General features: G+C 39.6%; 3 protein-coding genes across 9 annotated transcripts in view; 2 read left to right on the top strand and 1 right to left on the bottom strand.

Annotated features, from left to right (window-relative positions):
* The window catches only part of NAB1 (NGFI-A binding protein 1), a 314417-nt gene that overhangs the window by 173256 nt on the left and 122537 nt on the right, over positions 1-18624 (top strand). The gene's annotated exons all lie outside the window — the stretch shown is intronic.
* Positions 1-18624, bottom strand: part of NEMP2 (nuclear envelope integral membrane protein 2) — a 66452-nt gene that overhangs the window by 2452 nt on the left and 45376 nt on the right. The gene's annotated exons all lie outside the window — the stretch shown is intronic.
* MFSD6 (major facilitator superfamily domain containing 6) overlaps positions 1-18624 on the top strand; it is a 49877-nt gene that overhangs the window by 8736 nt on the left and 22517 nt on the right. For 6 of the 7 annotated variants that reach the window (XR_007768336.1, XM_050916347.1, XM_050916349.1 and 3 more), the window contains exons 2-3: positions 3953-5528; positions 14583-14680. Coding sequence is in view for 6 of the 7 variants with exons in the window: in XM_050916347.1 (XP_050772304.1) it covers positions 4012-5528; positions 14583-14680 (1615 nt within the window). In the remaining variant the exon portion in view is untranslated. Of the gene's footprint in view, positions 1-3815; positions 3843-3952; positions 5529-14582; positions 14681-18624 lie in introns of all 7 variants that reach the window. The other variant, XM_050916348.1, reaches the window with a different exon arrangement.

Genomic DNA, 18624 nt, shown 5'->3' with positions numbered 1-18624 from the left:
ATAGAAACTTTTTTTGAAATGAAAGAAGAGATTCTCAGGTAATATTATTCGTCAGGTGGGGTTGGTGAGAAAAACACCAGGTATTGCAACATTCATAGTAAAATCTTGGAATTGGCAACACTGAACTTGTTTTAAAATTGCAAATTCTCACAGATGACTTTGTAATAAAAAATGCCCGTGGATAAAATCAACCACAATGCTGGAGTCTAGAGAAAGGGAAGAGTGTTCCAGACAAAATTTTAGATTATATTACTGGGCCACGGCAGCTCATTCCACAGACATAAGAATGGCATACGGGGTCAAACCAATGCTTCATCTAGCTCAGTATCCTGTCTTCCAACAGCGGCCAATGCCAGCTGCTTCAGAGGGAATGAACAGAGCAATTCTCAAGTGATCCATCCCGTGTTGTACAGTCCCAGCATCTGGCAGTCAGAGGTTTAGGGACACCCAGAGCATGGGGTTGCAGTCCTGACCATCTTGGCTAAAAGCTGTTGATGACCCTATCCTCCATGAACATAACCAGTTCTTTTTTGAACCCTGTTACACTTTTGGCGTTCACAGCATCCCATGGCAATCAGTTCCACACGTTGAATATACTTTGTGTGAAGAAGTATTTCCTTTTGTTTGTTTTAAACATGCTGCCTGTTAATTTCATTGGGGAACCCCTGGTTTTTGTGTTATGTGAAGAAGTAAATAACATTTTCTTATTCACTTTCTCCACACCCCATCATATCCCTCTTTAGTCATCTCTTTTCCAAGCTGAAAAGTCCCAGTCATCTTAATCTCTCTTCATATGGAAGCTGTTCCATACCTGTAATCATTTTTGTTACCCTTCTCTGTACCATTTCTCTTTTTAATATAACTACTCAAGGTATGGGCATGCCATGGGTTTAGATAGTGGTTTTATATTTACTGTCTTCTTATCTGTCCCGTTCCCAATGGTTCATAACATTGTTTTAGCTTTTTTGACTGCTGCTGCACATTGAGCAGATGTTTTCAGAGAACTATCCACAATGACTCAAAGATTTCTCTCTCGAGTGATAACAGCTAATTTAGACACGATCCTTTTATATGTATAGTTGGGATTGTATTTTCCAATGTGTATTACTTTGCATTTATCAAAATTTACTTTGATCTGCCATTTTGTTACCCAGTCACACAGTTTTGTGAGGTTCCCGTTGTGACTCTTTGCAGTCTGCTTTGGACTTAACTATCTTGAGTAATTTTGTGGCATCTGCAAATTTTGCCACCTCACAGTTTACCCCTTTTTCCAGATTTATGTCTGTGTTGAAAAAACACTGGTCCCAGTACAGATCCCTGGGGGACACCATGATTTACCTCTCACCATTCTGAAAACAGACCATTTAGTCCTACCTTTTGTTTCCTATCTTTTAAGCAGTTACTGATCCATGAGAAGACCTTCCCTCTTATCTATGACAGCTTACTTTGCTTAAAAGCCTTTGGTGAGGCACCTTGTCAAAGACTTTCTGAAAATATAAGTACATTATATCTACTGGGTCACCTTTGTTCACATGTTTAATGACCCCCACAAATAATTCTAATAGATTGGCATGATTTCCCTTTACAAAAGCCATGTTGACTCTTCTCCAATAAATCGTGTTCTTTTATGTGTCTGATAATTCTGTTCTTTACTATAGTTTCAACCAATTTACCTAGTACTGAAGTTAGGCTTACCAGCCTGTAATTGCCAGGATCGCCTCTTGAGCCTTTTTTAAAAATTGGCGGCATATTAGCTATCCTCTAGTCACCTGGTACAGAAACTGATTTAAATGATGGGTTACATATCACATTTAGTAGTTCTGCTATTTCATATTTGTTTTTCTTCAGAAGTCTTGGGTGAATACCGTGTGATCCTGGTAACTTATTACTGTTTAATTTATCAATTTGTTCCAAAACCGCCTCTAATGACATTTCAATTTGGGACAGTTTCTCAGATTTGTCACCTAAAACGAATGGCTCAGGCATGAGAATCTCCCTTACATCCTCTTCAATGAAGACTGATGCAAATAATTCATTTAGCTTCTCCATAATGGCCTTGTCTTCCTTGAGTGCTCCTTTAGCACCTCAATTATTTGGTGGCCCCACTGATTTGTTTGGCAGGCTTCCTACTTCTGATGTACTTAAGTAAAAAAACAATGACACCTAATGCACATTGGTTTAATATGGAACAGAACTTAATAAACATCACTGAAATAGAATAATACCTGTGAATGCTGTTAAAAGATTTCTTTCTGGCCTAAACTTACATCCCTTGTCAGTTATTGCCCTTAATGTTTGGGAGAAAATTCTGAACTATAATCAGTTATTTAAAGGAATAATCTCTGCTTATCTTAATCAACAATGAGTTTGTAAGCAGGCAAAACTCAGCTTCTAATTTGATTCTAAAATATTAGAGATGGGAATTTTCTGAGGGCTTCTTGGCTTTTTGAGAATAGTAAGTTAAATTCCTTACAGAATATTAAAGGAATCACTGGAGAATGATGTTCTGTATTTCACAATTTAAATATTATGACATTAATAAATTTCAGTGGAACAGTTTATCAGCAATCCAAAAGAGCTTGAAACCACTATAATTAAAACTTAGTCCTTAAAAAATTCTACTTTGGAATGTAAGTTGATCCAGAGTGAAAAACAAAAATATATTGCTTCAGGCAAGAGAGTATCTATTAAATATTTAAGTTAAATTGTTTTGTGGCATCTTTTGAGTTATCCAGAAACATGCACTGAAATATTTATTTAGAATGAAACATATTTACATTAAATAGTTTGCTGATGTAATATTTTTTTCCAGGTTACGCTCACAAATATTAATACTGCAAAATCTCAAATTTATGCAATATGTCTCTAGTCTGGTAGCCAAGAACTAATGGACTGCACTTCTGTGTGGGAGACCAATTTTTTGTTCCCAGTAAGGCAAATTACTAATGGCTAACTCTACTATTATTAATAATTATTATTGAGTATGAAAGATGCTCTCAGAACTAAAATCTAAATCCTAGTGGCTTTTAAAATTTGGTTTTTAAATGAATTATTATTTGTAAAAAGGCACAGGACTGACCTTCCTGAAATCCACTGTTTTTCCACAGAATAAGTATGGGGCCTGCAGTGGCAATATGATTTCTTCTCAGTCCCTCTTGTATTTCTGAACTTTGATTGGAAGGGAAAAAAGATCAGTTTAGGCCCATGTCTGTTCAATCCTTGCCCCCTGCTACTGAGGCTTCCAACCTAATTGTGCGGATGATTTTTATGATGTAGGTACCTGTCCACTAGGAACTAGGGGGTCTTACTTTTCTCTTTCCCAGAGGTGCTGAGCAACCACAGTCCCACTGACTTCAGCTGAAATTGTAGATGCTCAGTATTTCTGCAAATGGGACTCCAGTTGGAGATCAAATAATTTTGCATAGGCTTTCCGGTGGAATGGATATGACTAGTGAAGAAAAGCTCCATATCTCATTACTTGTCCTCTGAGTCATCGCATTCTGTGTCCTACGGTTATTTAAGCAAAACTGTAAATACTGGAGTTAGATTCTTACAAAGCAGATGATTTGTAGGGGAAGATTTCAAAGGCACAAATTGCAGTTAGTTGCTTAGCTCCTATTTTGTGCCTTTGAAAATCTCTCCTGTAATAAATGTATAGGATGGTTATTGAAAGAGCTACAGAACTGCTGCTAGAAGATAAGTTGCTATAGTAGTGGCAGTGTCGGTCACTAAATCCACTTTTTCGTGATTGCCGATATTGTCTTATCATTATCAAAGTGAATTAACGGTTGAATACAGTGTTTTTCTTTCCTCAGATCCTGAGGTATTTATGGGCAAGGCATGTAAGTAATAAAAAGAGGTTTTCTTTTATTCCTCAGTGCCTGACCTTCCATGATTGCACCCTTCTTTCTGTGTTGCGCTTTAACTGTAGTCTGTTTTATTTTCTCTACAGGATACCTGCAGTCATTGTGGAGGGTTGTTGTGTTGAGTATCGGATGCTTGTGGTGAGCTATGGCGGCTGATGATAAAGTTGCCATCTTAACTGATGATGAAGAAGAACAGAAGAGAAAGTATGTGCTTGCTGATCCTTTCAATGGAATTTCCAAGGAGCAAGATCTTCAGCCCCAAAATGAAACCCCTTCAACTGAGACCACCACTGTCCCAGATGAGGAGCTAGACTGGTTAGAAAGGCACTGTGTCAGAATAAACAACGATCTTCTGATCTCCAAGGTCTTTTATTTTTTCTTTTATTCTGCATATGGCTCCCTTTACCCATTGCTTCCTGTGTATTATAAGCAGCTGGGCATGTCACCTAGTCAGAGTGGACTTCTGGTGGGTATTAGGTACTTTATTGAGTTCTGCAGTGCTCCTTTCTGGGGAGTGGTGGCAGATCGCTTTAAAAAAGGGAAAGTTGTCCTTCTCTTTTCACTTTTATGTTGGATTTTATTTAACCTGGGGATTGGATTTGTTAGACCAGCTACCTTAAGATGTGTACCAAAGGTCCCTCCACCACCACATCCTTCCAATGCCAGCCACCTTTTAACATCGCTGTCGCAAAATGCCACCATTTCTTCTCTACTAACTACAGCTAGTGCTACATTACAGAAAGGTCGTGGGAAACGGGACCTGTTAGCTAACAGTCCCCCAACTTTGGAATTGTTTCCATTTTCTGCTCAGACCAGAAATGGAGACCTTGCCTTGGATAACAACAATACAAATTTTATTTCAAAGAATACCACCGCAAATCCAGGACTGCCAGGAAATATGACCCACCCTACATCACCACCTGTTGTCACTGCGAAGCCAGTATCTTCTGACCACGTCATGCTGGTTTATGATCATCAAGAAGTAGAAGCTATCTTTCTACTCATTCTCTTGGTTGTCATTATAGGAGAGTTTTTCAGTGCCTCATCTGTTACCATTGTGGACACCGTGACTCTCCAATACCTTGGCAAACACAGGGATCGCTATGGCTTGCAGCGGATGTGGGGCTCTCTGGGCTGGGGACTGGCCATGCTGTCAGTGGGAATTGGTATAGACTATACCCGTATAGAAGTGATCATCGAAGGTCTGGGGTGTAAAGCTCCTGAGTACAAGAACTACAGGATTGTTTTCATAGTCTTTGGTGTACTGATGTCAATGGCGCTTATTGTGGCCACCCAGTTCAGATTCCATTATAACCACTACAAAGAAGATGAAAACAAGAGGAAGGAAGTAGAGATCCCACAGGTGGATGGAAATGCCTCCACTGAATCCTCTGACACCCCCAGCAGCATAAGCCAGTCTCAGTCATTCAGTTTTTGGGACCTGATAAAGCTCCTTTGCAGTATACAGTATGGGTCTGTGCTGTTTGTGGCTTGGTTTATGGGGTTTGGGTATGGGTTTGTGTTCACCTTTCTCTACTGGCACTTGGAAGACCTGAATGGCACTACCACCCTCTTTGGAGTCTGTTCTGTCTTGAGCCATGTGTCTGAGCTGACTGCCTACTTCTTTAGCCACAAGTTGATTGAACTGATTGGTCACATCAGGTAAGCAAATGACAATAATCACTAAAGAACTGTGCACATGTTAGTGGAGCTAAGTTTGTAGAGTATTAAGTTGAGTTAGCCTCATGTTTCTCTATTTCAAAGAGTCTCCTCCTGCGAATCTGTTTTTGACTATATTTGTGCTGCTTATAAATGAGACATCTTTTAAGTTGTGCTCTTCCTGGCTGAGCTGGACCAAGAATGGTTCTGCCTGGAGCTGATACCCTCCCTCAGTCCTGCTGATACGTGGGGTATTCAGGCTACCTCACTTATCTCTTAACTATTGGAGAGCACCAACGGTGAAGATGTCAGTATTTGCCAGCACCATCCCTGGAAGTATGTCAGGGAGCGATATTGTGTTGGTGCTAGAACACGGTACATCCAGAAATAGTGTAGTCTCTCTGATACATCAGGCAAGGTAGGAGTCCAGTGTGATAGAAACAGAAGAGATAAGATAAAGATCCCTGTAGCATTTACCCAATATTTAAAAAAAAAAAAAAATGCTAGAAACCGGTGAAAGTTTACTTTGATTTTTTTCTAGCAAGCCTTATTTTTAATGTGATCCTTTCCCCCAATCTCTTTCAAATTCCTAATGTGACACAGTGAATCTGTAATATATTCCAGTGCTATAACTTTGTTACAGAAATGTATATAAATACCTTGAATACATTCTCTAGGAAATGGAACTAGGTTTACAGTCTCTGAATTGCAGCACTCTGTCTGTTTTACAGTGGATTTAAACAGTGAGGCAACACTTCTCCAAAACCACTCTCCCCTTATTTTAAAGATCTCTGTCCTGACCTGCATATACTCAGATACGTGACTGCCTCATGAAGTAAATGTTCATTTTAAACATGTGTATATAATACAACTTCTTCATAACACCCAAAATGTTTTCTCAGCACTTTAGTGATGTTTGGCAGTTTAACCTTGAAAGGATTACTTTAAAGTGCATCCTCAATGATTTTGCTTCAAAACTCCATGATTTGTTTGAACAACAATCTATTCTGGGCTTGTTTATCTTGAAGTGTGTAATATTGTCACATCTCACGGTGGTCCCCTAAACAAAGGCAAATCTTATTTTCACAGAACTGTATATGTAGTCTTGTTCCCATACCTTCTCCCAATACACCTGAGGATCTGTTATCTAGATGTCAGTGCATTTTCAACCATATGGGTCATGCAGTTTTTTTTTCTCTGCATCCAGTCCTGTTTGTTTTCAGTGAGTTGATCCCTCTGTGGTGTTTCTCTTGACCTCAATCAAAGGGATGTTTCAGGTGATCTCTCAAGTTACTGTGCCTGGCACTTGGGATATCATATTTTATACCAAGTAGAGTCTTTAGGCTTTTAATTAATCTAGATCTAATATTTTAAGCAAACCCAATATAAATTTTTCTGTGCTGATCACAAGATGTTCTCTCCCTTCCCTTCGCTTGTTTTTTATTGGTGAAGCAGGAGTTGTCATATTTTCATCTTTCTTCCATTTAAGCGGGTTGCATAATAAGGATAAATAGCTTTCAAAGCTTTAAATTTTACACATAATTACTTTGACAAAATTTACTGGCACTTGGCAGGCAAAGGAAAAAAGAAGAGTGTAATTTAATAGCAAAAGGTGCTTTTCATTTTCAGCTCATAGACGATGCTGAAACCTTGAGACGGTCTCTACACCTGCAGCATGAAAATGTCTTGTTTGGCAAACTAAATTTTGGTTTCCTCCTCTCATACAAAGTGTATTGAATATTAGCTTTATGTGACAGGCACTAGATGGATTGCAGTCTAAAAAGATATGTATTTCTCCTCTGACATTTATCGTGTCTGTTGGAAAAAGAAACAAATAATCTGGTGGAGTTCTGAGGCACTATGTTTTGACAAGAAGTCTTGTGCCAGATGTGTGAATGTAGTATATTCATTACTCTGGATCTAGATGCATTTGGATGGAAAAGGAAAGTGCAAAGAGTGATCATGGAAGGGAAAGCTTTCTTTTTAAGTAAAAAATTAGATTTAAGGATTGATTATTTGACAGTCTATGGCTAAATTCTATATACTGGAGGTTTTGGCAATGACATGGCCCAGATAAGAGAGACGTATGTGGCACCTGATGTCACCAGAAAGTACCCTTGATGGAGCTGAAGCCCTGAAATTTACATGTGTATATTGACTATAAAGGTATATAAATGAACAAGAGATAATAATTAATCTTGTCTGTTTGTGTGTATGCAATGTAATTGTGGAGATAATCTGGACCTGGGACATACTGAAGTTAAATGCATCATTTTCTTTTAGAGTCACAGTGACATTGGGAAATGTATAATAATCATGGGAAGAACAGTCATTAGCAGATCATAGTCAAAATGGTTTTAAATCTGGGTATGATGCAATCAATGTTTTGCTGAACAGGAGACTTCTAGTTTTGAAATATATCTCCTACATGCAAAATTCTTTGGAATCTACAGTTCCATAGCTACTGGCTGCCTAGAGTACTTTTAAACACTGCTTTTTTCATTAACCGTTGATGTTCGTACTCTTGATATCAATAGGAGTTAGTTTACACAACACTAATTATAAAGCTCTATAGTATAACCTAACCCACCCCACCCCGCCTTTACATTAATTCTTATGGGGAAATCGGATTCGCTTAAGATCGTTTCACTTAGTCACATTTTTCAAGAAAAGAACTACAATGTTGAGTGTACTGGACATCTGTATAATTTTTTAATGGCCCAAACCAGAATGTGAACAATTCTGGCATATACAGGGTTAAGTGTCTCCAGAAACTGTGCTGTAAGGTCTCATATCGTAGTGGTAGGGGAAAGGTTCCTTCCACACCACACCCAGCCCTGAAGACTTCCTAGGTCTATTGTGAGAGAGATGACTATGACTTTTCTGTTATGGTGTGGAAAGGTCGCAGCAGAAGTTATTTTCCTTTAACCCTTACTACTAGCAAAGTAGTACACCGATATCTATGTATTCTTCCTCCCATTCTAAACAATAGACTAGAATCATAGAATATCAAGGTTGGAAGGGACCTCAGGAGGTTATTTAGTCCAGCCCCCTGCTCAAAGCAGGACCAATCCCCAGACAGATTTTTACCCCAGATCCCTAAATGGCCCCCTCAAGGAAACTCTCAACCCTGGGTTTAGCAGGCCAGTGCTCAAACCAGTGAGCTATCCATCCTCCTAAAATATATATTTAGTGTGTATCTCTATGTGTAGACACACACTAAACCTTTCCCCTGTCATTCACAATACTGTGGCTCTTTTGGGTAATGTTGATCATTAATTCAGCTCCTTAACCCCTGAAGTTTGACTGTCACTCGTTCAAGTCCAGAAGGATAAGGTTTAATATCCCCTCCAGCCATATTCTGCCCCCTATCCAGTTTGTGTCCCAGCCCCGACCGTGACCAACCACAATCCTAGAATATCAGGGTTGGAAAGGACCTCAGGGGATAGAAGCTCTTGCTGTAATTTTTCTGATAGCTTAGCACTAGTACTTCACTATCCCTCCTGCCTGAGTTTTTGGAGACAGGCACAGGCTTGATTCTTGTAATCACAAGCTCTGACACAGATAAATAGGGGGGAAATGTATCGGCACTTTTCACAGTAAGCTGCACTTAGGTAGATCTGGGAGCTAGCTGAGCAAACACTTGTCTCCTCTCAGCTACTCACACAACTGTCATCCACCAGTATCATGAAACTGCTGATTCCAGCATTCCAGATTCAGACCCCATGTGAGCGCTGAGTAGATCTGGGAGCGTAACTGATTTTTTGATGTGATGGAGCTTCTGTGGGAGGGATACTTCAGTGGTTTGAGCATTGGCCTGCTAAACACAGGGTTATGAATTCAGTCCTTGAGGGGGCCCACCTAGGGATCTGGGGCAAAATCAGTACTTGGTCCTGCTAGTGAAGGCAGGAGGCTAATTCAATGACCTTTCAGGGTCCTTTCCAGTTCTATGATATAGGTATATCTCCATATATTATATTAAAATAATTTATTTGGGTTGAACTGAATCTTGAAAAAGTTCATTTTGGATTTGTTTCTGAGTTGGGATTCAAACCTGGGTTTCCTCTATCACAGGTGAGTGCCCAAACCACTAGGCTAAAGGCTACAAGAAAAGGGAGTGGTGGCATCACCATCTTCTCCAGCGACCTCCTCCTCTGTGACTGGCCAAACTATTCATGTGAAATTTGCATATAGTTGGGTCCACCAGAGCTGCATTTTTCAGCAAATAAACTACTCAGCTGAAAAATGTTGCCCAGCTCTAGATCTGAGACACACAGCAGGTTCACATATGACTGTACTAATACTACATTATGTTGTAAACATTTTAGAGATTACCATAGTGCTTTGTGCACAATTCATTGCCAGCAAAGTAGTTATAAGGCTATACGTGCAACCAGAAAGTTGTTAAAAGTGTTAATAGTATTTGTACTTCATATCTAGTGCCTTCCGCTTGCGTCTCCGGGTATCTCAAAGCGTTTTATAAAGGTGGGCAGTATTCCCCATTTTACAGGTGGAAAAAAGAGGTGTTGGAAATTAAATAACTTGCCCAGTACAACAGAACAAATCCATGTCAGATATAGGCTTAGCACTCAGGTGTCCTTATTCCAAGTCTCCTTCGTTAACCCTCACTACCATGCTATTTGTCACTCTCCCCCTTTCTCTTCAGCAAATTGAGGTTTTGTGACTTAATTGAGTGATTACTTAGGTTAAGAAGAAACATATGGATGCATTTCCTTGATGTATTCTCTGATGGAGAGGTATGTAGGTAGTGGTGGAGTGGGTATTTGCAGGATGTCTTGCTGAGAGTTCTGTGCTGTGTTGCACTGAAATTCTGCTTCGTTTTTTAAAAGAATGTATTAATTTTTTCGTAAAGAATCAGACAATAGAAAGGTAAATGACTTGCAGCTTTTATATGTTTCCAAATTTCACATGCTTCACAGGATCTCTAATGGAATTATGCAGTCTTACAATTTGTCAAACCTGCAAGACAAGCCAATACAAAACCAGACAATAATACATAGACATAACATGTCAGGGTGGGGTTAATAGTAATAAGTAGGAGAAGATGTACATAAACAGGCAGAGGAGGGGGCAGGGAAAAAGAGGTTAGGTGGAATGAAGGTATCGCATTCTTTGAACCATCTCAATATTTTCTGTCCAGATGTTTCTAGAAAAGGGGTCCAAATTGAGATAATTGTTCTCTCTGGCAATGAGCACTTCTTTCTTTGGTTGCTAACTCAGATAGCTCTGAATACCACTACTCTATTCTGGGCATAAGCCTACTCTTCCAGTTGCTTCCTAGTTTTTATATGCTGCAACTTAGCTATTTTGTCTGCATGTCATATGGAGGGTAGGAATTTTAAAGCATCAGGGCCAGATTTTCAAAATAGCTCTCATTTAGACACCCAAATTAAGTGGACAGATTTTCAAAATTCTTTAGCACCCATTGTTCTCCTGGGGAACATTTGGGTGATGACTAGAGTTGGGCAAAAAATTTCATGTGTACAGTTTATTCACTGAAAAATGCAATTTTAGTTGACCAGAAACTATTAGTAAATTTGACAGAAATTTGCCAAATAGTTTTGATCCCCATTTTTGCCCCCCAGGCCTTAGATGCCATTCACAAAATGGCAGTAGGTGGTGGTGGTGGTGGTGGTGTACTATAAATTGTCACTGTGAATGACAGTGAATAGTCATTGGACCAGGGAAAGAGCATGAGAATGACTCTCTAGACTGGTGATTAGGGTCCTCACCTAGGATGTGGAAGGACCCAACTCAAGTCCCTGCTCCACATCAGGCAGAGAGAGCAATTGAACGTGGGTCTCCCACATCCTAAATGAGCGCCTTAACCACTGGACTAAAAGTTTTATAAGGAAGGCAGTGGCTCCTCCATGTATTTTTGTAAATCTGTCCCTTTACAGCTGCCCAAAATGGATTTTTTTCCCAGTTTGTTGAAATTTTTTCAATATTAGTTCAACCTGAACCTTTTTTTTTTATTTTTTTTTTCATAACTGTCAGTGAACAGAAAAATCAAAATATTTGCCCAGCTCTGCTGTGTACTAAGATATGAAAGATCATGGAAAGATGGAAACAAGCAGTTGCTCAGAGGTTATGATGAGGGCTCTCTAAGTACTTACTAGCTCCTAAATTCAATGGCTCAACCCTTCTAAAAATCAGGCCACTTTTAATTAGGTGCTTAAACTTTTGACACTCAAATGTGATCATTTTGGGTTCGATTTATAAATATCTAGCTGAACATTCTGAAAGACAAGTAAACAGAAGAACTCTGTCTGTATTCCTTACTTGATTTTTTTGCTTCTGGGCTAAGGGAGGCTTACAGAAAGGAAGAGAAACTGATGAGGAGGGATATGAAAAGTGTGCTTCCTGGATAGGGCCATTTTTCTCTTTGGGGGAAAGTTGGCAAGAAATTGTATGCACAGGAGTCAATTAAGGAAAAGAAGTGAAGTTGTTGGACAGAAAGATGGTAGAGATGGATGGATGAAAGGAACAAATTTGTTGTAGCTCTTGTTCACTACAGATTTAATCTCCCTGCCCACTTTGCCTGTTAATATCCGGCCTTGCCATTGCTCTCCATTTTCTGCTCTAAGTGGTGATCCAGTGCAGGGCCAACTCCAGGCACCAGCATTCCAAGCAGGTGCTTGGGGCAGCAATCTGCAAGGGGCGGCAGTCCATGAGTTTTTGCTGCCCCAAGCAGAGTTCCAAATTGCCGCCATGGACGGCAGGGGCAGTGTGTGCCGTTAGGGCGGCACGCGCATTTCCGCAGCGGTGGCAGTTCGGCGGCAGCTTCTATATTCAGCTGCTCATGGTGGCAATTTGGTGGCAGCTTCTGTCTTCAGCCGGAAGACAGAAGCCGCGAATTGCCGCCACTGCAGAAACACGTGTGCTGCCTTAACGGCACACGGACTGCCCCCTGCCGTCCTCGGTGGCAATTTGGTGCGCTGCTTGGGGCGGCAAAAACAGTAGAGCCGCCCCTGATCCAGTGTCACTATCCTGGCAACACACATCAGCTTTGGACCCCCTCCGACCGCCTGCCACACCTGTGGAAGCAGAGTCTCTGGAGCCGGCCTGTTGGGGTGTCTGGTAAGACTTTCTGCAAAAATACATCAATTACTATAAGGTATAAAATATTATGAACTTTGCAAATCTGGGCATCATTGCACAGGCTTCCCTGATCTCAGTAGGCAGGCTCCAGTGTAGTTAGGTTTGGGTAGTGATAGCACGAGCATAGTACATGCTGTGGCATTTGTCTGAGTGGAAGCCAGTAAGACTGAACATCATGGGACCTCTTTTTAAAAAAATAAATAATAAAATACTGCATTTTTATTCGTACTTTCCATCTTAGATTTTTCAAAGCTTCTTAACACAATGTTGATTTAAGCTTCACAATACTTATGTGAAATAGGAAAGCATTAGCCCATTTTTACACATGGTAAATTCAATTAAATGACAATTAAATGACTTTGCTAAGAGTGCATAGTGAGTTTGAGGCTGTGGAAGAAATAAAGCCCTGATATTCAGAGACTCAGGTCTGTGCCTTAACCCCCAAGCCAACCTTCCCTTTTTAATTTTCCTGTGGGTCAATCCTGAGTATAACCCTGGTTATTTAAGAGGTGCAGTGCATCATTCTAAGATTGAGGTTGGTTTTTTTTTAAAACATCTGTGGGTCCACCTTGAATGTTCTGCAGTCGCTCCCACTAGGAACAGGTCCACTAGAAACCTGCAAGTTGAATAACAAGATCTTTTACAAAACACCGGAGTGCAGATCAGTAAATACTGCAGTCTCATCTTTGCCTTGTAGAGAGGTATAATAAGCAGGGTATAATAAGCTAAAAGAGTGGTTGAAATCAAGAGCGAAAATCAGAAAAGGTTATTGTAAAGTTAGGTGAACCTGGTACCTGTCAAATGCAAACCAGGGAGGAAGTTAATATTACCCCTGTATGTATGGGTGACTGGTAAGGGGGTTTAGTCACGTTCCTCTTCCTTTCTGATTTTAGAGATTGTATTTTCAGTCAGTGATGGACAACAAGGGGAAGTGACTTGTTGCTAATTTAGACTAATTTAGTCTGTTATCCAAATCTACCTCTTTCCCTCCTGGAAAAGAGATGATTTATCTCATCCTACTAGAATGTTTCCTTTTTAGAGCCACAGGAAAGATATGATGTACAACAAAGGTTGCTTCTAGTAATGATAGTTTAGCTTGGTGAGAAAGAAGCAATTGGGTTGAAGCCTGAAGTCAGGAAAGGAGAGAGAATGTTTGGTTAAATAGTGTGAGGAGAAAATGAACTGGGAAAACTGGGCTTGAGCTTTCTGGTCAACAGTTATTTTAAAACCTGACTCTTACCCTCTTGCTTCCAAACTGGATTGTCCTGTTGAAAACTAGACAGGTAACAACAGTAGTGTTGTCACTACATGGAGTAGTTATTTGTTTTTTTTTGTGGAAGAGTACATATTTCAAAGAAGTAGTGAACTGGATGCAACTCCTGGAATGCTAACTTTACATCAGCATGGATTAAATAAATTCCTATAATAATATGGACCTATACTCTTCTTAAACTGTATGGATGATGTGTGAATCATTGAGGCATTTAAAAAGACTGGTGTCAGGTGTGATGGAAACCATATTCTCTCTAAAATATAATGCAGTAGGACATTACATAAAATGAGAATAGACACTACCTAGTCAGAAGCTCAGAGGATCTATTAACCCTAGACAGACTTAGGATTAATTTGTTTTCCATTAGTGGTTTGAAAAGAATTCTCCTGGGATTTTGTTTAAATTTTAATCAATCACATTTTTATTTTTAACTTGGAACAAGTTTAACTGCATGCCTGCAGAGCGGGAAGAGGTTGCGCTTGGGTGTGGGATCTTTGTAAAGGAAGATTTTTGAATAAGAAATTGTGTGTGAGCACACACTTCCTTGTGCTGCATTTTGCTTTCATATTAGGATTTAGAAAGCAATCAGGTGTATTTATGGTACCATACAAGACATGGAAACTGCAAACCTCTGACTATTTTTTTCCCCTTCCTCCCTTTAGAGTGCTCTATATTGGCCTTGCCTGTAATACAGCTCGCTACATTTATATCTCCTATTTGGAAAATGCCTGGACTGTTCTCCCTATGGAAGTACTTCAAGGTAAGATGATACAGTTATGATCTTATAGTATAAAGTGAGCCACTTAAATTATTCATGTTGCCATCTGAGCTGTGATTAAGAGAAAGTCCAGTAGCTCTTTGCTTCTGACTATAAATATCCCAAAAGACTTTATGGTCTTAAGTTTTTACAGTGGTTGTCATGGAAAAGGTTTGACGTCAGGAAGTTGGTTCTGCATTTGATCTGCACACTGTTCTGTTTGTTGATCCAAACAGATCTGCTTGAGATCAACACACCCTATAACTAAACAAAGAGAAAGGAGTATGAGTTGAATACACACCTGCACATGCTGCTTGGTTGCCGGGGTTCTTAATCTTCTTTATATCTGTTAAATGCAAAAAATCAACACAGTTGAAAGACAACAGTTAAAAAGAATGGATTTATGCTTATGCTAACTTTTTTTTTTTTTAAATGCCCTAGCCAACAAAGAAAATGTTCTGGAACATCCTGTCTGTTAAATTTTTCTGCAGTTGTTCTTCAGTGGCATTCTGTGATTTATAGCTTAGGCTACTATAACCTGACAGGAACTTAGGTTACAACAAAGCCCTCTATGTGCTTGCAAGACAAGGCAAACCTTTAAGTTTTACTTTTTATTCAAATCAATTGCTTACAGGGCCATTATTTTAAATTAGAGATTAATAGTATGCATGGTCTATGCAGAAGCATCATTTTGAGTCCTACTGTCAGATGAAAAATCATATGTTTTTTTAAAAAAAGACCTTAGCTGTGTTACTAAAAGCATATTAGATTACTATAATGCAGATTTACTTTCTGCCATTTATACTCTTAATTTACTGTAGCATGCAACACAGTTCACAGAAATATAACTCCCCACCATATTATCACTTTTGAGGTGGTTCTATTCTAAGACCTAGATTACTTCACTCTCCCATTTAAAGTGAGTAACATCCCATGAGTCACTACAAGTTGTGGTGTTAATGAACCTTCTGTTTTGCTCTAGTGTGTCTGGTTTCCAAATGTTTGTTTTTTTTAAATTATATACATCACATGAGCACATTTTAATGTAATATTTCAAAATTGTTGATTTGATAAGTGTCTTATCACAATATGCTCTAACAGTGTTTCCAATGCCTAGTGACTTTTCTGTAGAATTATATATTTAGCAGAACTGATAGAGTAAAATATGGCAAACTTGTGCTGTTTATTACCTAGGGTGGGATTTGATATTTGTGATTACTGAAGTTCTCTATGAAAACTGTTTCATTTATTGGTCTCTGATTGGCATTTCAAAGTAAATGAAATACTTGCATGTAACAGTGGATAAGTTAATTTTAAAGAAGATTAAATATTTAATTAACATAAAATTAGAAAGGTACATTGAATTTCTAGATAAGAATTCAAGGCCACTGCAGGGCATGGAGAGATTTCTAGAAGAGACTGTGCAAACTGCATCTAGTGATTGTAATTTTAACCATGCTACAGTTTCGTAGCTATCAGTGTATAGAAGTTGGTGAGAGCTGCTCCAAGCACGGCATTTTCTTAAGACAGAAAATGAGAGGGGTTTATTTTGCACTTCCTAATGAAAGAGTTTGGAAACTGTAAGCCTTGTTTATTCACACACGCATGGTTAGATGAAAATAAGGGGTTGGATTAACTCTTAAATTGCTAGAAGTTTCAATGCTCCCTGCCAAATGAGTGCCTATGGGGTGTAAATACAATGCTGTATGTGTTAATTCTCCAAACATGCAAGGACATGAGTTAATGTAACCTGTTTTCAATTCTTGTCAGGTTACAGTAGAGCATTCAGTAGCCTAAATTATAAGCTCAGAAAGCCACTGAAAAATTTAACAGGGACAGGATGTTCCAGAACATTTTCCTTGGTGGCTAGAGTATTTAAAAAAAAAAAAGGTTAACACAAGCATAAATCCACCCTTCTTAACTGTTGTCTTTCAAACGTGTTGACTTTTTGCATTTAATAGATATAAAGAAGCTTAAGAGTCTCATTAATCACTTTTCTGTCTCAATAGAGTGACTATAGTTTTACTAAAATGCTCAGGCCATGTTGGTTTCAAAACAATGGGCTGAACTCTATTCTGGCAAAGAATTTTTCCCAGTATAAAATTACCTCATCTGTCAAATAGCAGCCATTCTAAATTGTCCAGCTGGGTGATGAGACTGGTGATATGAAACTATCACTTTTAAAGATATGGAGCTGTTACAAAGTGGCTAAAAAGCTCCAGAAATGAGTACCAGGACCAATCTTGCTTTCCTTGTGCACCTGAAGCTCCAGTTTAAGTTAGCAAAGATGGTTACTTCTGTGGAGTAAATAACTTTGGGGAGGGAAGGGGTGGTTTGTTCATCACAGTTTTATTAGACTCTGCCAGTTTTTTGGATAGGCTATGATACTAAAATCTTTCATTTTACACAATCAGAGTTTGTTTGAAAGCTCTTTATATAGACGCTGACCATCTGATTATATAAAGGTTATAATTTGATTGTGACTCTTCAAGGAGGAGCAGTGCACAGTTGTTATGATCTGAGAAACAATGCCAGATTTGTTCCAATAGAATAGTTAACTGACATAAAATGGAACAGTTCTCACAAGACCAGCCAAGACAGAACAGGTCTCTTCATCAGGGTTAGAAGGGACCTCAGGAGGTCATCTAGTTCAACCCCCTGGATCAATCCCCAACTAAATCATCCCAGCCAGAGCTTTGTCAAGCCTGACCTTAAAAACCTCTAAGGAAGGAGAGTATCAGAGAGGTAATCGTGTTAGTCTGGATCTGTAAAAGCAGCAAAGAGTCCTGTGGCACCTTATAGACTAACAGACGTTTTTGGAGTATGAGCTTTCGTGGGTGAATACCCACTTCGTCGGATGCATGTCGGATGCAAGGAAGGAGATTGCACCATCTCCCTAGATAACCCGTTCCAGTGCTTTACCACCCTCCTAGTGAAAAAGTTTTTCCTAATATCCTACCTAAACCTCCCCCACTGCAGCTTGAGACTGTTGCTCCTTGTTCTGTCATCTGCTACCACCGAAAACAGTCTAGATCCATCCTCTTTGGAACCCCCTTTCAGGTAGTTGAAAGCAGCTATCAAATCTCCCCTCATTCTTCTCTTCTGCAGACTAAACAATCCCAGTTCCCTCAGCCTCTCCTCATAAGTCATGTGCTCCAGCCCCCTAATCATTTTTGTTGCCCTCCGCTGGACTCTTTCCAATTTTTCCACATCCTCCTTGTAGTGTGGGGTCCAAAACTGGACAAAGTACTGCAGATGAGGCCTCACCAATGTTGAATAGAGGGGAATGATCACGTCCCTTGATCTGCTGGCAGTGTCCCTATGTATACAGCCCAAAATGCCGTTAGCCTTCTTGGCAACAAGGGCACATTGTCAACTCATATCCAACTTCTCGTCCACTATAACCCCTAGGTCCTTTTCTGCAGAACTGCTGCCTAGCCATTCAGTCCCTAGTCTGTAGCAGTGCATGGGATTCTTACGTCCAAAGTGCAGGACTCTGCACGTGTCCTTGTTGAACCTCATCAGATTTATTTGGGCCCAATCCTCTAATTTGTCTAGGTCCCTCTGTATGCTATCCCTACCCTTAGCGTATCTACCACTCCTCCCAGTTTAGTGTTATCTGCAGACTTGCTGAGAGTGCAGTCCATGCAGATCATTAATGAAGATATTGAACAAAACTGGCCCCAGGACCGACCCGTGGGGCACTCCGCTTGATACCAGCTGCCAACTAGACATGGAGTCATTGATCACTACCCGTTGAGCCCATATTCTATGATTCTATGTGTCTTCTGCCATAGAGCTTCCTTTGTACATCAGGATTGTGTAACAGTGGAATGGGGTCGCAGAATCAATTTGTGGCTATTTTAAACAGCTAGTTAGGAGAGTCAGAGTATATGTATCTGATTCCCCAAGGGAGAGAGGGGTATGTGGGTAATTAATAAAATATC

This window comes from Gopherus flavomarginatus, chromosome 10 (genome assembly GCF_025201925.1).
Source record: "Gopherus flavomarginatus isolate rGopFla2 chromosome 10, rGopFla2.mat.asm, whole genome shotgun sequence".
NCBI lineage: Eukaryota > Metazoa > Chordata > Testudines > Testudinidae > Gopherus > Gopherus flavomarginatus.
Note: the sequence above shows the minus strand (reverse complement) of the source record. Positions and strands in the feature narration are given on the sequence as shown.